Source organism: Mus caroli, chromosome 8 (assembly GCF_900094665.2).
Source record: "Mus caroli chromosome 8, CAROLI_EIJ_v1.1, whole genome shotgun sequence".
Lineage (NCBI taxonomy): Eukaryota > Metazoa > Chordata > Mammalia > Rodentia > Muridae > Mus > Mus caroli.
Genome location: NC_034577.1, coordinates 116567932 through 116587295, shown reverse-complemented (window position 1 = coordinate 116587295; position 19364 = coordinate 116567932). Strand labels below are relative to the sequence as shown.

Below are 19364 nucleotides of genomic sequence, written 5' to 3'. Positions count from 1 at the left end.
CAGGTCCTCTGCATGAGACCAGGCAGAAGCAGGCAGATCCCTGGGACTTACCAGCTGAAAGTTAAAAGTAAAAGATACTGACTCCAAAAGGAGATAGACTGGTACCCAAAGGAGCAAAGCACACGCACACACACACACACACATATATACAAACATAGACACACATGTGTATACACACACACAAAACTAGGATATTGAGAAAATCCATTTCTATATCTATTGCTGACTTAGGGAGCACATAAAATTCAACCCAAGCCTTGGCTATAACCTAATGTTTAGGTGATCAGTATATGGGGGTTTACCCAAAGGCCGTCTGTCTATCCTCTTCTCCAGATTGGGGATAAGAGCTGCTCCAGCCACTCCAGCAGCAACACTCTGTCTAGTAACACCTCCAGCAACAGTGATGACAAGCACTTTGGGTCAGGGGACCTGATGGACCCCGAGCTGCTGGGACTGACCTACATCAAAGGCGCGTCCACCGACAGCGGCATCGACACCACGCCATGCATGCCAGCCACCATCCTTGGCCCAGTGCATCTGACAGGCAGCAGGTCTCTGATGCACAGCCGGGCCGAGCAGTGGGTAGATGCTGCTGATGTCTCGGTAGCTGACGATGACCCTGCCAAGATGTATGCCCTGCATGGCTATGCCTCTGCTATCTCCAGCAGCGCTGCTGACGGTAGCATGGGTGACCTCAGTGAAGTCTCCTCCCACTCCAGGTAAGCCAGTATACTCCAAACTGCACCTGCAGTATGGGTGGGGCCTAAGGCTGTCACTGCTAACTGCCCAGCCATCTGACCCCACAGAGAGTGCTCATCTCCTGAACTCTGCTGTTGAGTTGTGTGTCTCTTGCCTCCCCTCTCAGCCTGTGACCCTGATATCTTTTGATAGAGAGCTACAAACCAGTTAATCTTCAGTGTCTGTCAGCCATGTCCACCCTGCAGGCCACCTGTGTCCCAGGTTATCTGTGAATGCAGTGTGACTCACTTGTATATGAAGTCATCTCACCATTCCTGTCAGAAACAGTTGTAGACCCTGGAGGAGGGAAGGCACAGCAGCAGGCTCCTTGCTGGGGACTCACCTCACTCCCTTATGTAAGCTTGTGAGCACCATCACACCATCCCTGTCCCTGAAGCCTGATGGCAGGCCATGTACTACAGGAATTTGGTTTGGGGTCTGTGCATGGACATGTGCACATAGTAAATTGCCCACAGAGACCAGAAAGGGAGTTGGACCCTCTTGAGCTAGAGTTATAGGCAGTTGTCGTTCATCCAGTGTGGGTGCTGGAACCAAACTTGGCTCTTCTGGAAGAGCAGTAAACACTCCTGAATGTTAAACTGTCTTCCCAGCCCAGTTGGGATTTTTAAGTAAATGTCTGACTAAGCCTGATGGTGCAGGCCTATAATCCCATCTACTCAGAGGCTAATCAAGGCCACCTGGGGCATATTCCACTTAAAGGTCAGCTTGGGCGGGTTAGTGAGACCTGTCTCAAAATTAATTGATTTGTTTGTGAAGTATCTCGAGGCTGTGGTGTATTCAGCCTCCCACTGTTGGGGGTAAAGAGGAGTTAAATATAAGGGAATTTTATCCTAAATATAGATACATAATACATGTCTGCGCATGGTTTTGTACTCCAGCTTGACAGCTGTCTATCTATATGCTGGTTTAAAAGCTGATAATTTCAGGTTTCTGGGTTCTCTTTGAGAGACTCAGAGAAGAAGCTCGTGTGTCAGTGTGTCTCAGTGGGATCTCATCAGGAGGTGTGGCTTCTGCTCCTCACGTTTGCTCCTTGTCCCTGGTGCTGTCCTTCCACGGCTTTGGGTCACTCTCCAGCTTTTCAGAGCTTCCAGTCACAGAGCATAGATGGACAAACCAAAATGGAACAGTCCTGTGGGACCTAGAACTCTGAAAGGAATGTCCCCAAGGGGTAGTGAATGCAGGCCCCTGGTTTCTGGTGACAGGCCTCTGCTCCTGAGCAGTGGACACCAGAGTTCTCCATGGAGCCCTCCTCTGCCATTTCTTGGATATTACTGAAGGACAGTGCCCACTGTGAGTGCTGGGTATGACCAGTAAGGTCGACCTACATCCTCGTAGGACATACAACCAAGGGGTCACTCTCTGTGCCACTTTAACTCATGGAACCCAGGCAGGCCAAGTGACAATGCCCCACACCAGGTGCCCTGTCTTAATTTCCCTTGTGGCTAAAACTTATTGTCACTTGCTGGCTGTGTTCATGGCTATCTCCTGGTGAGAAGGGGTCCTTCTCTAATGTCTACAGAAGGCATGAGTCTCCCCTGAGAGGTGCCCATACTGGCTAGGAAAGAAGGGTTTATTTTGGCTTGTGGTTTGAGGGATACAGTCTGTCATGGCAGGGAGGACTTTGGAAGAAAAAGGTCACGAGTATCTGCAGTCAGGAAGCAGAGATGAACGCTGGTGCTCAGCCCAGTGTCTCCTCTTTATTCAGTCCAGGACCCAGTGTGTGGGATGCTGCTGGCCACATTTAGGGTGGGTTTTCAACGTATCTCAGACAGGGACACCTGTCACCTCAGAAATCACAGATCTAGTCAAGTTGACAAAACTAAACATTACACCCAGCACCCATGTGTCTTCTGCACTGTCCTTGGCTGTAAACCACCATGGCTGAGGTGGTGCCACTGAGGACAATTAGAACTTCTGCTGGGTGTGGGCTGCTAAGTTGTGGTGAGACAGCCACCATGCCAGGGAAGAGGACAGGAGCCTGGAGCTAGCTCCTGTTGGCCAGGACAGTGGGAACAGAGGATGGGGCTGTGTGCCAAGTAGACATTCCTGCTGCTCGCTTTTCACTAGTGCTGTTCAATGCAGCTCAGTGCGAGATAACATTGTATTCAGAAGTCACATGAGTTCTAGTTCCTGGATGATTCCCACCCTCCTCGGGACTGGATAAAAGTTGGCCATTCTGTAAAAGCCACCTTGGGGTCTTGTAGCCCCTGCAGCATCTTTTCAAAGTTCAGGCTACTTGTAAGAGACCTGGTGTCAAGAGTCAAGGTACCTCAGGGACTTGTGGAATCTGTGTAGCAAAGAGTTTCATGTTACTGCTAAGTGGAAAGTGCTCAGTGTTCTTGGACAATTGCCTTCAGTGCACGCCCTTCATTAGGCAGAGAAAGGGAGTTCGGGGGGATTTCTACAGCAGCTGTCTATTAATGCGACAGGCTAAGGGACTAGAAGCCTATGAGTAGCTGGCCTGAAGCACCTCTTTGGCCTAGGGTTTTGTACTTATGAGACTGGAGTCATGAACAGTTGAGTTGGAATTTGAGTCACTAAGTGAGTGGCCTGCAACTCGCCTGCTCTTTGCTGTAGCATTTCCCCCAGTTGTATTTCTCAGCTTGCTTCTGCCACACCCGAGCGTGGGGAGCCTCTGGACACAGAGGCTTCCCATCCAGCAAGCTATGTGGTAGAGAGGTCACCTGCCTTCCCAGCCCAGTGGCCAGGGACCACATGTCACTGCTGTATCTGCTATGATGCCACCTTTGGCTGTCTTCACAGTGGCTCGCACCACTCAGGAAGCCCTTCCGCTCACTGCTCCAAAAGCACTGGCTCTCTGGACAGTTCCAAAGTCTACATTGTCACTCACAGCAGCGGTCAGCAGGCACCTGGGGCTGTGACAAAGCCTTACCACAGACAAGGAGCAGCAAACAAATATGTCATTGGCTGGAAAAAGTCAGAAGGTAGCCCACCACCCGAGGAACCTGAAGTGACGGAATGCCCCAGGTAAGGCTATAACCATAGTCATTGTACACCCTTCCTACCATCTCTGTCTGTCCATCTGTCTGTCCCCTAGTTAGGGTTATTGCTGCTGTGATAAAACACCAGGACCAAAAGCAGATTGGGCAGTAAAGGGTTTGGCTTCTACTTCCACATCACTGTTGATCACTGAAGGAAGTCAGGACAGGAACTCACATGGGGTAGGAACCTGGAGGCAGGAGCTGATGCAGAGGCTCACTGGCTTGCTTCCCATGGCTTGCTCAGCCTGCTTTCTTACAGAACCTAGGACCACCAGCCCAGGGATGGTACCACCCACAATAGGCTGAGCCCGCCCCATTGATCACTAATAAGAAAATGCCTTATGCCTGATCTCATGGAGGCATTTCCTCAGTCAAGGATCATTTCTCTCAGATGACTACAGCTTGTGTCAAGTTGACATAAAACCATCCAGCACAGAGTACAGTCATGTGAGTCCAGAGGACACCCTCTGATGAGGCCCTGCAGGTGCTGCCTGCCTTCTTTGAGAACAGAGCCTATCATTGGCCTGGAACTCAGTCCGGTGTGGCTTGCCAGCCCTTGGGCCCCAGTGACCCTCCTGTCTCCATCTGCCCAACATTGAGGTTACAAGTGCAGACCGCCATGCTCAGCTGTTTACTGGGTGCTGGGAATGGGTGCAAGGCAAGCATTTCACCCACGGGGCCGGCTCCATTCTTGCCTCTGCTTTAAACACTTTAAATGTTGGGATTTATGTTTCCGTCTTTAAAGTCTTCACTTTATTCTGATGGTGATGGTGGTGGTGGCGGTGGTGACGGTGGTGACGGTGGCGGTGGTGACAGCAGTGGCTGTGGTGACAGCGGTGGTGGTGGTAATGCTTATGGTGATGTGCAGAAGCTGCCGGGGCATGCGTAGAGTGAGTCCCTCCTTCTACCATAGGAATCCTGGGCTTGAGCTCAGCTCATCAGGCTTGAACTTGGAGAAGGCAAGCCCTTCACCTGCTAAGCCATCTCTGTAGCCCTTGGCTTTTATTGGTAGCAGAGTATAAAGCTCTGCTGACTTTGACTCTGTATGCAGAAAGCTGTCTGCAGTAGAGTCATGGTGACAGCGGGTGGTGTGGCGTAGTCTCCATGGTGTCTCAAGGCCAAGAGCACCGTCAACCCCACAGTCAGAGAACACAGAAGCAGGAACACTCTGCCTGCTTGTTTTGTGGAACTCCTAAGGTTTGATTGGCAGGTAGGGATGGGGGGGGGGCGGCGGGGATATCCTATATTTGTGAAAAAAAGAAGGGAAAACTGAAGGTCTGGTATTGTTCAGAGTAGCCCAAGAAACCCTGACCTGTGCTCTGCTAGAGGAGCATGCCATGGTGTAGGTGTGTGCTGTGTGTGCTGTGTGTGCCTGTGAGCACACAGCTCATGGGAGCGTGCACACAGCTCATGGGAGCGTGCACAGACTCTTGAAGAATAACCTTAACTAATGTGCCTTGGGCTCTCCCCATTATGATTTTGAAGATAGTGCTGTCACTGGCCTGGAGCTTACTAAGTCTAGACTGGCTGAGCAGTGAGCCCAAAGATCTGCTTGTCTCTGTCTCTCCAGTGCCAAGCTGACCACCAATCTGCCTTTTTTAAAAAATCTGGGTTCATACTAACTGAGCTATCCCCTCAGTTTCAGATGCTTTCTGGACTTTCATCTGACTGCCAAGGGACAGCTTATAGGTAGACTGCAGCTCCTCTGAACCTGTGTTCTGGTTTATTCCATCAGGATATATGGTGAGATGGACATCATGTCCACAGCCACTCAGCACCCGGCAGTGGTGGGAGACTCTGTTTCAGAAACTCAACATGTCCTATCCAAAGATGACTTTCTGAAGTTGATGCTGCCAGACAGCCCCTTAGTGGAGGAGGGGAGACGGAAGGTGAGTGAGTGACCATGAGGGCTTTGGTGCAACTCCAGGGCATGTGCTCCCCACAGCCCTTCCTGTGGTCCACCAACAGCCCGGTGTAGAGTGGCCATCACTACTGTCACGGATGTCAAGGTTTGGTTTGTTTATAGTACTGAGGGTGGAACCCCAGGGCCTCGCACATTCTAGGCAAGAGCTGCAGCCCAGCCCTGGTCCTTGCCACTAGCAATTCCTTCAGAGACAAATGAGCTGAGGAGGCTGGTGTGGGGGCCATTGTGTTCTTGGAGTTGCTCTGAAAGCCAGGCTGGCTCCCCTCTGGTCTTGGCTCTGGCTATGACCTGTTACATTAGCTTATGCAAGTGGGTCCCTGCGTGCTGATGTGATAAAGATTATGTCAGTAACTGTCCTTCAGGGTCAGGGCTATGCCGGGAAGTGACACACAGGAGCCTAGCGTGGTGCCTGGACACAGCCGGCCCTCAAAGGTAACCAGTGAGGCCACACTGCTTATCTCGCCCAGGACCTCCAGCCTATGCCCTGTCCAGGTCAGCCTGGCAGGCTCTTCTGCTCCAGAAATGGATGGAGATTGGTTGCAACCATATCTATCAAGCCTTGCATTCTGCCACACAGAGCTGCAGCTCTCAGCGACAGCCTCCTCACACTCAAGTCAGCGGTGCCTTCTCAGTGAGGAGTTCACGTCTTTGCTTTGTTCCCCGCAAGTTCTCCTTCCTGAGTCACTTCTTAAAATAATGCGAAGCAGGAGCTGCTAAGCCTGATGACCTGAACTGGAGAAGACAGACAGACAGACTGCCCTCCACCAGTGTACCAGGACTGTCTGCCCCACACGAGTGAATGAGTTTAACAATGCAGTGCTTACAATAACGCAGGGTAATTAAAAAGCATAAATAAGTAGGCCAATCACTTCTTTTTCAAGTAGCTGAGACTGGTAGCAGACTGCGGAGCACACGTTAGTGTCTGGTTCTAGAACAGAGCCTCTCACACTTGTAGTCCGGCATCTGTGCTTCCCAGGGAAAGTGAGGCTTTACCTGCATGGCAGTGAGCACCAGTCTGTGTATCTTACCGCAGTTAGCTGCCTTGTGTTCCTGGAGCAGCAGTGCCATCAGACACTACGCCTGTCCCTGTCCACCGTGATCTGAGCATCCACACTCAGCTGTAAACAACTTACTGGGGTGTGAACCGGGAACCCCGCCAGAATGTCTCACAAGGAGCCTTTTCTCAACACTTCCTTCTATCAGATCCCGGTTAGGGAACTGTGTGTGCTTGGGTTCAAAGGCAGATGACTCCACAGCAAGCATCATCGCAGAATGGCTGAACCTGTGCTTGACATGTGTGTTTTCTTCTAAAACAAATGACTTTCCCAGTGCCAGTGAGCTTTGCAGCTCACACACACACACACACACACACACACACACACACACACACACACATCTCTTGTATTCTTCCCTGGAAAGATCAGATAGAATGAGTAAAACATGGGCAATAGCAGGGCCTCTAGCCTCCTTGCCACATCCAGAAATATTACTGGCCGCTCCTGTGTGTGTTAGAAACGGTATTGGAGTGAGACGATTGTGGTTCAGTGCCACAAAAGTGCTGCAGGTTCGGTCGGGTCCCTGCTTCTTTAGTTGGAATTATTTTAGTGTATGAGGGTAGACAGCAGGATCCCTGAGCCTTCCAATTCTGGGTTGTGGTTTATTCCAGATACAGTCAAGGTGGCCATCAGGAATGACCACCACAATCCACCCCTTGTCAACTGATACAAAATAATATCTCATGTCCACAGGAAACAATAACAAGGCCATGAATACACCTAACATGATATAACTATTTCTCGTACAATCTCAAGCACATTTGTAAATATACAATAGGCCAGTGTCCCTTGGGAACATTCTTTTAGTGTCTCTACTTAAATACCAATTGATGTTAAAGAAATTGGAAGAAAGACAAATGTATTCTTAGCAAAATAAGACAGAAGCATTCATATTACTTTAAAATCCTCATTTCTGCAACTGGTTACATGGTCTTAGCTGGTATTTATAACAGTGATGTCAGTGTCTTCCTTATAGCTGGTCATACTACTTCTATGTCTCTTGTTGTTACTTTAAAAGAAAAAAAAATGAGAAGAGAAAAGGGGATTTATTTTATCTTGCAATTTAAGATTACAGTCCATATATGTGTGGAAAGCAAGGCAGGACCCTCTTGTCTGTAGGTGTACAGCACCCTACAGACAAGAGCAGAGAGAAGCGGGTGGGTGCTTGCCCTCACAGCTGGTGTACAGCACCCTACAGACAAGAGCAGAGAGAAGCGGGTGGGTGCTTGCCCTCACAGCTGGTGTACAGCACCCTACAGACAAGAGCAGAGAGAAGCAGGTGGATGCTTGCTTGCTCGTGCCCTGCTCAGTTTCCCCACTCTACTGCACACAGTTTAGGCGCCCATGCCTAGGAAATGGTACCAGCCACAGTGGGCTGAGTCATCTCACATCACTTAGCTTAAGACCACCTTCACATACTTGCCACAGGCTAACCCAAAGTAGACATTTGAGACACTCTACCCAGGTGGTCCTAGAGTTATGTCAGTTGACAAAGCTAACCCTTGCAATGGTTTTGTCCCACTAACTGTAATTCAATTTCCAGCAATTATACAAACTTTTGCAAGTGGTAACTTTTAAGTGGACAGCAGAATTTACTGGATTTAAATGACTTCTCTTAAGCATATTTATATGGCTCTGGAAATGTCAGTGTTCAGAATTAGTTTCGTTATTTAGACTCAGTTGGACCTCCCTGCTGTCATTTCTAGTCACCATCCGTCCACAGTGCTTCTGTGCTTCTGTGAATATCAGTTGCCTGAATGATGGCCTTGCGTATTTGCAGGAGCGCTGGCCTCGCTACAGCTCCGTGTCTAAGCTGTACTAGTATTTCACAGAGTGTCAGAGGAGGGGACTCTGAAATCCAGGCATGGTCCGGAGCCTTTCTGCATGCTTGACTGTCCTGAACCAGCAGAAAACTGGAGAAAGCCATAGCACAGGCAGACAACCCTGACTGCGTATTTATCGTGGAGGTTCGATCTGGTTTTGAGACAGTCTTGGTATGGTAGCCAAGACTGGCCTTTACTTGCCATGTAGCCCAGGATGGCCTTGAACTCTCGGCAGTCCCCCTGTCTCAGCTTCCCACGTATTTGGAGGTATGGGTGGGCAGCACTACTCCGCAGACCTTGACATTGTCAATGTCCCTGCCTTTATGACCCGGAGTTTCCTTCACATTGCTAACATTCCTGCCTTTATGACCCCTAGTTTTCATTCTACGGGAACGTGTCTCCACGGAGGTCGCTGTACCGAACACTGTCCGATGAGAGCGTGTGCAGCAACCGGAGGGGCTCTTCCTTTGCCAGCTCACGAAGCTCCATCCTAGAGCAGGCGCTGCCCAATGACATTCTGTTTAGCACGACCCCACCCTACCACAGTACGCTGCCTCCAAGAACCCACCCTGCACCCAGCATGGGGAGCCTACGGAGTAAGTGAGGGCTGCGTGGGAGGACTCTCGGGGTACCCGTGGTTCCATGTGATCCTCGAGGTGGATCCAGGAGTACACATGGGGTGCGATGTCAACGGTTTGGCACTATTTCCTTGTCTTCTAAACCATTTCTAAGTAGCAGACTTCAAGGTGGTTTACATTAGACATTATTATCAAATACTGTTTTTACTTTATCTCTGAAGGAAGTGATGTGTAGACTCTGTAACTTTTTCAAAGAGGAACAGTGGCATAGGGTGGCTTTTCAGGCTGGGCCAAGCATTCTATCGCTCCACTTCATGGTCCTGGTAGCAGGGGGTAACAGGTGGGTGTTGGGACACCCAGCTACAGCTTTGTGGCCTCTGCATGTCACCTCTGTGGCCCTGTGTCACACCACACCATGCTCACAGGTCAGATTTTAAAACTGTAATTTTTAGTGTCCTGTATATCTGTGCACACACACACACACATACACACACACACACACACACACACACACACACACACACACACAGGCACATATACATGTAGAGACAGAGTCTCTCACTAAACCTGGAGTTTGCCATCACAGCTAGCCTGGCTGGCCACCCATTCCCAGGGATGGAATTGTCTCGTCTCCCCTGCTAGCACTGTGGTTAGAAGCAGGCACCAGCACACTGGTTATTTTCATGGCTACTGGGCACCCAAACCCAGGTCCTCATGTGTGCACAGCAGGCATTTACCCATAGAGCCATGTCTGCAGCCAGAGTGTGATGGTTTCTATGCCCGGCTCCATTCCTGCTGCACAGCAAGCCTGGCAGTTTAACTATAAAGACATATTCAGGTTGTTTGTCAAATTTCATCATAGGAAGAACTATCTTTAGAACCAATTTCTGCAGTGTATATAAACATCCCAGGCTATCTGACATAAGGCTTCTAGTAGTGTTTAACAGGCTGGTCCTCACCCTGTGCAGTGCTCAGTGTGGAGCATGGTACCTGCCTGTTATAAAGTCTCTGAGTTTCCAAATAGCAAGGCAAAAGCTCAGACAGACACCTCTGTCCCCTGAGTTCCGCCGAGTGTTGTTGAACCCCCACCCCACCCCCACACTGCCTCTTTTAAGACAGGGTTTCATGTAGCCCAGGATGGCCACTAAGTGTCTCCTGAGAGCTTTTGTGAAGCTCCTGAAGTTCTGTTTTATGTTCTTGTTATTTTTCTGTTTCCCACATACAAGTGGGTTCTGTGTTGCCAGGGTTTCTATTCAGCCCTTCTTTTGTTCCCCTATGAGAGACATGGTGTCTTAGCTTCGGTGTCTTAAAATAGTGGTGGTGAATGATGATGGTGATGATGGAGATGATGGTGATGATGGTGATAAACTCCACTTCTTAGGTATTAGGTTCTTAGAAGGACTGAGCAGAAAATACTGTGGTTTTCATGTGCTCTGCTCCTGGGAGACTCCCTTCCTAAGTGTGAGGTCCCCTGTCCTGACCTCATCCCAAGCAGCATAGCACTTTGATTACAGTGGAGCCCAGTGATGCAACGCTGCCGTCCAGGCCCACAGTCCCTGCGTACCGTTTCACACTGTACAGGCCTGACAGACGGACGGTCGGTAACACAGGCCTGACAGACAGACAGTCAGTAACACGGCTCTGCATCCAGAGTGTTGTACAGAGAGTTTTACTGCCCTAAAAAGCTAGTTCCTTGAATATCCCTCCTACCCTCTTCCTGTGGCGAGTCCTGGTCTCTGCTGTTCCTGTGTTGTTGCAACACCCGGTAGCTGGAGTGTGTGGTGTTCATGCTGCCTTTCCTAGTAGCAGCAGTTGAGGCAGCTCTAAGCCTTTCTCATCTATGAATCCTTTCAGAACTACCCACAGCCTACGGAGGAAAGAAGCAGATGCCCCTGTCCCTGTGGCTCCTCTCAGGGCTCTCGCTTTTGGGCATACTCCCTTACTTGGTAATGTGCCTCCCGGAGCCTGACCCTGCTCAGCTCAGATGCTGCTCTGGGATACAAATGGGGACTGAAATGTATAACTGTGTGTAAATAAGAAGCGTTGCAGTAGCAATGTAGTGACATCTCCCCCACAAAGCCTCTGAGTCCCTCCCGACTGCATCCCCATGAGCCTTAAGCATCTCGGGTCCAGGTGGGGGATGCTAGGCCCTAGTCCACAAGTGCCTCAGGAACCATGACACTTTCCATCTGTCTCCCCAAGATGCCCAAAGGGAACACAGATGCCCTCTGAGAATGTGGCCCGCAGACTGAGTTTCTACAGTGTAAACCCTGATCCCCAGGAACAAGTGCCTGGGAATACCTCTTAAAGAGACCTAAACATTGTGTCACATGAAGACTTGGAGTGTCCTTGTGACGTCTTCTAGCTTCAGTAGCTATTTTTGTTAAACTGACCCAACGTTTGACCTTGGGAAACAACGGGGAGCAACCTGTAAAACTCACATTCAAGAGCCATGTGGTTGCTGTCAGGTGACCCCTCAGCGTTTATGACAATACCAATAAAGTCAGTCAGGACAGTGGAGTGACAATAGGAATCCACAAGACTGGTATCCAGACACAGAGAGCATCGGTGGGCAGCAGGGCCTACACAGTAGCCACACTTCAGAGTCTAAGTTCTCCTGCAGTGTGGCCAGGAATGGTCAAGCAGAGACATTGCCAGCTTCTGCCCAGATGCTATCTTAAGAGTCAGTCGTGTGCCGCCACATGCTCTGCGACTATGCCTAGGGAGCTGGTGGCCAGGAGCTAGTCAGTGCGGTCACCAGCTTTCTTCCTGGGTCTCCTGAGGCACCCCAAGGCTTTAGAGAGTTAGGTTTGAAAGGGTAGCTGTGGGTAACCCTAGCAAGCGAGTCTTTTCTAGAAGCCCTCAAGCCTGGAGAAGAGAGCAGGAACAGTGTGTGACATCACATGCATGGCAGTGTCTCCTCCTTCCTACTGGACGATGGGCAGTATTCATCTGCCAGCCCTGGCTCCACATGGGTCCTTGCTGGTTTCGCTGTCCTCTGTCATGGACTGTACTTGCTGGCTTCCCAGTGTAAAAGCCAAGTTATGCCGGCAGAGGTGTTCATGTCAGTTAAAGACTTGTAACAAACTTGCTGGTTTGAAACTTTGGACAAAAAATTAACTTTAAAAGGTAGATCTTATTCCTAATTAACTTATTTCTACTCAGTGGAAGAAAAGAAAGTTAAAGTATGCCTGATTTTGATGATTGGGAAAGGCACATCTGCCTCCTGGGTTGTCTGAGAGACAGCCACAGCCTGAGGCTCTCCCTGCTCTGGTCAAGCCTCAGCAGAGGTTCAAATCTACCCACAGTCAGCCCTAGCTTTTGTGCCACTAGTGTGTCAGGCGTCTGCCAGCTCCCCCTGTCACTCAGATCTCAACCACGTGTCACCTCCTTAGACAGGACTTTGTCTCACGGTGCATCACCTAGCCTGTCTTCTGCAGAAGCCCCGTCTGTCTGTCTCCTAGTTACAGAGCCTCAGAGCTGAGCCCCAGCTGTGTCTCAGCTGTCCCTCTCATGATAGGATGGAGCAATCACCATCTAAAAACATCACAGGAGGCTCTAGCTGGAGGGGACTTCTCATAGTCTCCTCTCCCTCCGTTCCTCAGTGTCAAGTCTGCAAGTTCCCCTCACTGTGGAGGGGACAGTGACTCTAAGCAGCTTGGTCTGTGTCTTCCACCCTTGTTCCCTGGATGTCTGAAAGTGGGAGGAGGCCAGGGTGTCTGGTTATGCAGGATACTTCCCAAGCTTCCAGTGCCACTTAGTGGTGACTGCCCTGGTGTGCTCCTGTGAGCAGATTCCAGGGCTGGCCAAGATGCACCTGTCTGCATACCCAGTCACTCACATTGTCCCCTCTGCTCCAGCATTCTTATTTGTGCCTCGCCTCAGAAACAGAGCATAACTTACTTAGCCCAAGTCTGCCCAAGTAGACTTGTTTTGTTGAGTAGCTGCAGGAATGATCTTCCCACAGGACAATGTCAACTGCACCCCACCTTCCGAATTAGAGCCAGCCGCTGTCCCTTCTCTTCTTACTAGGCCTCCATCCCGCCTTTGTCATGTGAGCCAGCCACTGTGCTTACTCTACTGACACCAGCCACTGCCTTTCCCTAGCACCGGCCAGTGGCCCCTTCATTGTACCCCAGAGAAGGCCTCAGTCGAGGAACCTAAAAATCATGAGTGTTTTCTCTCCCAGTTCCTGCTCCATCCTTACTGCTGGCTTAGCACTTGACAGGGGCAGAGCGCAAGCATGAGCTGCTGTTAATGTAGAGGTCCAGAGAGCAGCTCCATAGTGTTCCCTCACAGGAGAGACTGGGAGACACTGTCAGGCATCACCACTCTCAGCATGGTCGCCTGGAAACAGCCCTGTCTGGTTGGTGTCACTGTCACTGTCTCTGTGAGAGGTCTGCCCAGGCTGCAGTTGTGGAGTGGGAGCAGACTGTGGGTGTCCTTCAAGGCCACCTGTGCAAATGCTGCCTGTCCCATTCCAGATGCCAGGGCCTCACGGCGCCCCAGAAGGACGGAGGCGCAGAAATCACAGGTGCATTTGCTTAATTACGCCCCTGAACTTAATTGCAGGTTCAGCCTGCCAGGTGGCCATTACTTTGATTGGTCTCATTAGTCAGATGCAGCCACAAGCAGCTGCATGCAGTGCTCTGGGCAGGTTCAGGAAAGGCACTTTGAAAGTGTCCGGTCAGGCTCTTTCAGAATTTATTCTCAGATGCGTAAGGAGTTCCTAACAATGAGGGTTATTAATGACCTAAGTGCTTACTGAGAAAGGGGATTGCTGGGAAAACCGTGGCTGAAGGAGAACCGCACTTCAGGAAGTGAGGGAGCAGGTGAGGCAGCGTAGGCCTGTCCTGTGGAATCAGGAAAGTAGGCCAGCAGCCACTTCCGCAGAGGTCATGAGGAGGCTTCCTTTCTCCTTCCAGTCTGTTAATTGAAGCAGCCTCACCGCACTGGATGAGAAGAGGCCCTTACGCTGTCTCAGATGTTTACCGTTCAGCTTTGCAAGCCTTGTTCCTCAGACTTTGTAACTCATCAGAAAAGAGGTGGCTGCCAGCTGTCTCAAGGCAACATGAAGCTGCAGCACTTGTTAAAGGGGACCGGCTTCCCTGAGAAAGCAGGGGCTTATCTCAGGCCACTCAGATTTGGATCCTTCAGAAAGCCTCTGTAAGAGAGTGGATGTCCACAGGACTCCATGCTGCCCCCCACTTGCTTTCCAGTGCCCAGTTGGTCTCAGGTCGGCTGCTTGTGACAAAGCTCTGTCTCTGGTGATAGCATCTCAGGGGTCCCTATTTTGGCAGGTCATGTTTTACACAGTTTCCTGGGCTACTTTGTAAGAATGGATGGTAGTATCTGTGCTGTAACCAACTCTGGGGACTGTGATGGTCACCGTATGTATCTGAGTCGGGACATGCTTTCCACACTGACTGACTCTGACCCCAGGTGGATCAGTGCTGGTGCTGGGACTGACTGATTCTCTGGGGATGGTGGTACCTGGTCAGGTGATGGACTAAAGGATCACAGACTAACAGACTCTACACAGGGACCAGTGCTACTCAGGCTATGACCAGCTGATTGTAACAGTGGTAGTACCCATGCTCTGACTGGCTGCCTGTCTGTGAGGACAGTGACTAATGACATAATAGGTTGATTGACTCCAGATAGGGACTATGGTGTTTATATGGGACTATGTGCAAATGACGCAGCGGAGCTATGACCTACTGACTATGGGTCACGGTGCTCACTCTGTGACTGACTGTGTAGACAGTGACTGATGGGTTGAGAGACCAGTTATCTATATCAGGGGCTGTGCTGCATCTCTGCACATGTGTGCATGTGTTAATGTACATGTGGCATCTCTGGTTCCCTGCTGTGACCGACTGGCCTTCTGACTGACTCTCTGTGAGGGCAGTGGTACCCATGTTCAGACAGACTGACTGTCAGAGTCTGGGACAGTGGTGCCCATGCTGTGACTCTGGGTGGAGACAGGCTGACTTATACTCTGATTTTGTTTCTACTTAGATGAGTTCTGGTTCTCGGATGGGTCCTTATCAGACAAGTCCAAGTGTGCAGATCCTGGCCTGATGCCGCTGCCAGACACAGCTGCAGGGTTAGACTGGTCCCACCTCGTGGATGCTGCACGAGCATTTGAAGGTAAAGATTCACCCACACCCAGGGTCTTTCTGTGTGCCCAGGGAGCATGCTCCTGCACTGCAGGGCCTGTGCTGCAGCCTAGGAGCCCGTTTGTGGGTTGGATCATCTTGCAAATGTTGAACTGCCTATATCTGGAGATGACAGGAGGGGAAGCATTTAGAGGCGGCCAGCCACTTGAAAAGTACTTGGCAGAGGTCTAAATCCCTAAATTCTGCTCCATGGACCAACTGCCACCTGACGCACAAGTCCCTTTCCTCCTCAGCCTCGTTGCCCTGTGGGAAAAGCAAACCTGCTTGCCTAGCTCATACTGTCTCACCTTGAAGCACACCCAGGTGACATAGGAGGGACCCACTCGAGGCCGGAGCTCCCAGGTTTAACACAGATGACTGAAGCAGGATTGCTTGCCCCTTGCAGCTCTCTATCTCTGTGGGTCTTGGCTCCTTCTAAGCCTATGGGCCACTGTGGGTGAATTGAGCCTGTGGTCAGTGGGCTGCCATAGATCAGTTGAGCCTGTGGTCAGTGGGCCGCCATGGGTCAGCTGAGCCTGTGGTCCCTGGGCCGCCGTGGGTCAGCTGAGGTCTGAGAGTTCTCCAGCTACCATGCTGCCTTTGGTCACCAGTGATGCTGTGACCAGCATCCAGTGTCCAGTTGAAGCTGCACTGGGGAGCAGCCCTCTCCAGCTTTTTGGGAACTGTACACAAAGTAGATGAAGAGCCCACTTCCCAGTAGTTGGGCTTAGTGGGATGTGGGGCCACAACTCTTAGGAATGTTTGCCGTTGTTCACTTGTATTGTCTTTCTCATGACTGTGGCCAAAACCTGACAAGCAATGGCTTGTGAGAGGACAAACCTCCTTTATCTCGTGGTTTGAGAGGGACCCTTGACAGCATGGTGGTAGGCAGACCTTGGCTGGGGAGTGGGCAGTGGGTGTTAGTTCATACCTCAGTGGACTAGGAAGTAGGCCAGGCTATAATGACCCGCCTCTCAAGTTTCTACAACTTCCCAAAGCACCATCCCCAGCTAAGGACAAGAACTCAAACACACTAGCCCTCAAGGACATATTACACACTAGCCCATGGGAACATATTACACACTAGCCCACTGGGACATTTTACACACTAGCCCACAGGGACATCTCAGACATACTAGTCTATGGGGATATTTTACACACTAGCCCACAGGGATATCTCAGACATACTAGTCTGGGGATATTTTACACACTAGCCCACAGGGACATCTCAGACACACTAGTCTATGGGGATATTTTACACACTAGCCCACAGGGACATCTCAGACACACTAGTCTATGGGGATATTTTACACACTAGCCCACAGGGACATNACTAGTCTATGGGGATATTTTACACACTAGCCCACAGGGACATCTCAGACACACTAGTCTATGGGGATATTTTACACACTAGCCCACAGGGACATTTCAGACACACTAGCCTGCGGGGACATTTTAGACACACTAGCCTATGGGGACATTTTATACACTAGCCCAGGGGACATCTCAGACACAGTAGCCTTTGTGGACATCTCACATACAATCTGACACTTCAGCATTCTTTCTGCTCCCACCTTTATAGCAGATGAATTGATTGGGACTGTTCACAGGGCTGTCTGGCCTTCCGGCCTAGTCAGAGTGTGTGGCCCTAGGGTTCACAGCCCCCTTCGGCCCCTCATACCGTGACATCAGGCTTCGGGAAACAGGTTGGATCATCTCCCAGAGGGATGTCAGGTTACAGAAGGCAAGGTCTGCTACCGTAACCTATCCTCTCCTCTTGTGACCTAGCCTGCTGAAGAGTCCTTCTGTATGCCCGTGTCTCTGGGGTGCGTGTCTACAGGGTGGGATGGGGGTGTTGCTCTGAGGCAGGATCGCTGAGAGGGGACACTGTAAGTCAACATACCCTTCCTACTTCCCACTAGTGAGTCTCTCCCTCCAGGAAACAGTCTGAATGGTGTTCATATACTTAATTATTTCCCTGTTACAAACTGCTGAAGGTGGTGGATTCAGACTTTAGTACCATGTTGATAGAAGTAGCAGCTAGCACATCTGCAAACAGTTTTTTTGGGGGGTGAAACATCAGTGCAACTGATTCCTCCAGTCAAAAACCTTAGGTCAGCAGCCATGACATGCAGAAGAGCTTGCCAGGTTGAACTCACAAGCACTCCCTCATGACAAGCACATGTGCAGTAGAAGGGTGGGATGGGGCTCTTCAGCAATGCAGCTGCCTCCCTCCCAGGTGCTTGGTCCCCCTAAGTCACCCTAGGAAACTCCCTGGCTCACCAAGCCACCTTGAGTGGGGTCTTCCCTCTGGTTTGTCAAGGGTATGTCTGCATCTGGGATGAATATGTTTCCTTCCACCAACTTATGGACAGAACATGATTCCTACTTAGAAAATCAAAGCAAGAATCCCGCCCTGGCAGTCGTGTGTCCCGTTGATGTGCCTCATTCATCACCAGAAAGATCATGTTCATCTTCACTGAGCTAAAGCCTGGGTGCTTAGATGCTGTCATGTTAGTTATTCAAGAGTACAGCCAAGGCACCAGATTCACCACCCCATTACAACTGTGTGTTACTGAGATCACCGGATAACTCACCAGTCCATGAGCACCCTCCAGAGAGGAATGTGTTCCTGGGCTTGCTGACCACAGGCAGTGAGACAATTCAAGAAACTAGAGATGAAACTTGAGGTCTGAACTTTGGAGATGTGTGATCTATTACTCTGATAACTGGCTGAGAAGAATTAAGGACTGCAGAGGGGCTGGGGAGACTGTCTGGTGGGTAACAGCACTTTCTGAGTTTGAATCCCAGCACTACATCAAAGCTAAACACTGACTGCATGCCTATAACCCAGCCTTGTTGTGGGGAGCTGAAATAGGCGGGTCCAGGAGCTTGCTAAAGAAGGAATGAAGTAAAAGAAATCCGTTTTAAAATACAGCAGCAAATAAGGCATCCGTGCACTGTGTAGACAGAGCAGTAGAGTGTTGTGTAGACAGAGCAGTGGAGTGTGTCTTTGGATGCTGACTGGCATTTGGCAGACATGTTCCCAAGTGGTACAAACAGAGCAAGATGGAGTTAATATGAGAGAGGAGGCTCCTGGGGCTATAGCAGATTGCCATCCCCTGGAGAAGTCACAGGTTCTGTAAGGCCTCTCTTGGGCTTGTGTCATGAGACCATGTCATGGTTGGGGTCTTGCTGTCCCCTGCAGAATGCATACCTTGCCCATGCCTGTCATCCCCCTACTTAAAACCTAAGCAGGAGGTGAAGCGCAGCCTCGGTGCCTGCCTGGGCAGCAGGAGGAGATCCTGACTCAGAAAGCACAGGGCTTGGATCCCATATCTAGTACCACAAGAAACAGAGCTCTCCCTAGGAAACTCAGACACAGTTCCCCAGTGCCAGGAATTAGCTTCAAGACTAAAGGGAACCTGTCACCAGACAATCTATAGATGACAACTCAGAAAGTCCCTAGCTAATGACCTCCTCTGCCCATGCCCTAGCTGACTTCTGGTGGGGCTCTCCCTCAACACAGTGCTTGTTGAGCTGTCTTTGGAATGGTGGGAGCCATGCACCTGGCCCTGTTCTGAGGCCTCTGCCAGGCTGGCTCCATTTGCACTGACAACGAGGTGCCGCCTCTCCTCTCCCCACCCCACCCCTCCCCTCATTCCTTCACACTTTCTCATTGCCTGTTCTCTGGGTGACACTAAAAGAAGTTATTGAGGGATGTCCGCTGCATAGGAATAAATTTCATGGTGACATAATTGAGTATTTATTACAAGACACAATAGGGGATGAAGAACAAAGGGCAAAGTGTGGAGGTCACTGAAAAGCCACCGAGAATGTTCCAAAACCAAGTGTCACTCAGAACTACCAAGCTCAGTGAGTTGTTTTCAGTTTCAAAGAATAATGGTGCCCTTGTGCAAGGCTTTCCTGAAATCTAGCGGCAGCTTTCTTATGTAATAGAATTCTTTTTCAAATCTCTTAAAAAGAGAGCCCCATTTAGACAGCCTGGGTCTGTAAGATTGCAGTGAGAAAGCATAGTGAACTGCTGTAGTGGATGGGGAT

The 19364-nt window shown here is 50.3% G+C and overlaps 1 protein-coding gene across 2 annotated transcripts in view; it reads left to right on the top strand.

Annotated features, from left to right (window-relative positions):
- The window catches only part of Sipa1l2 (signal induced proliferation associated 1 like 2), a 151248-nt gene that overhangs the window by 121270 nt on the left and 10614 nt on the right, over window positions 1-19364 (top strand). For both annotated transcript variants that reach the window (XM_029480756.1, XM_029480755.1), the window contains exons 14-18: window positions 334-719; window positions 3523-3747; window positions 5497-5650; window positions 8940-9159; window positions 15163-15294. In XM_029480756.1, the coding sequence (XP_029336616.1) occupies window positions 334-719; window positions 3523-3747; window positions 5497-5650; window positions 8940-9159; window positions 15163-15294 (1117 nt within the window). The remainder of the gene's footprint in view (window positions 1-333; window positions 720-3522; window positions 3748-5496; window positions 5651-8939; window positions 9160-15162; window positions 15295-19364) is intronic.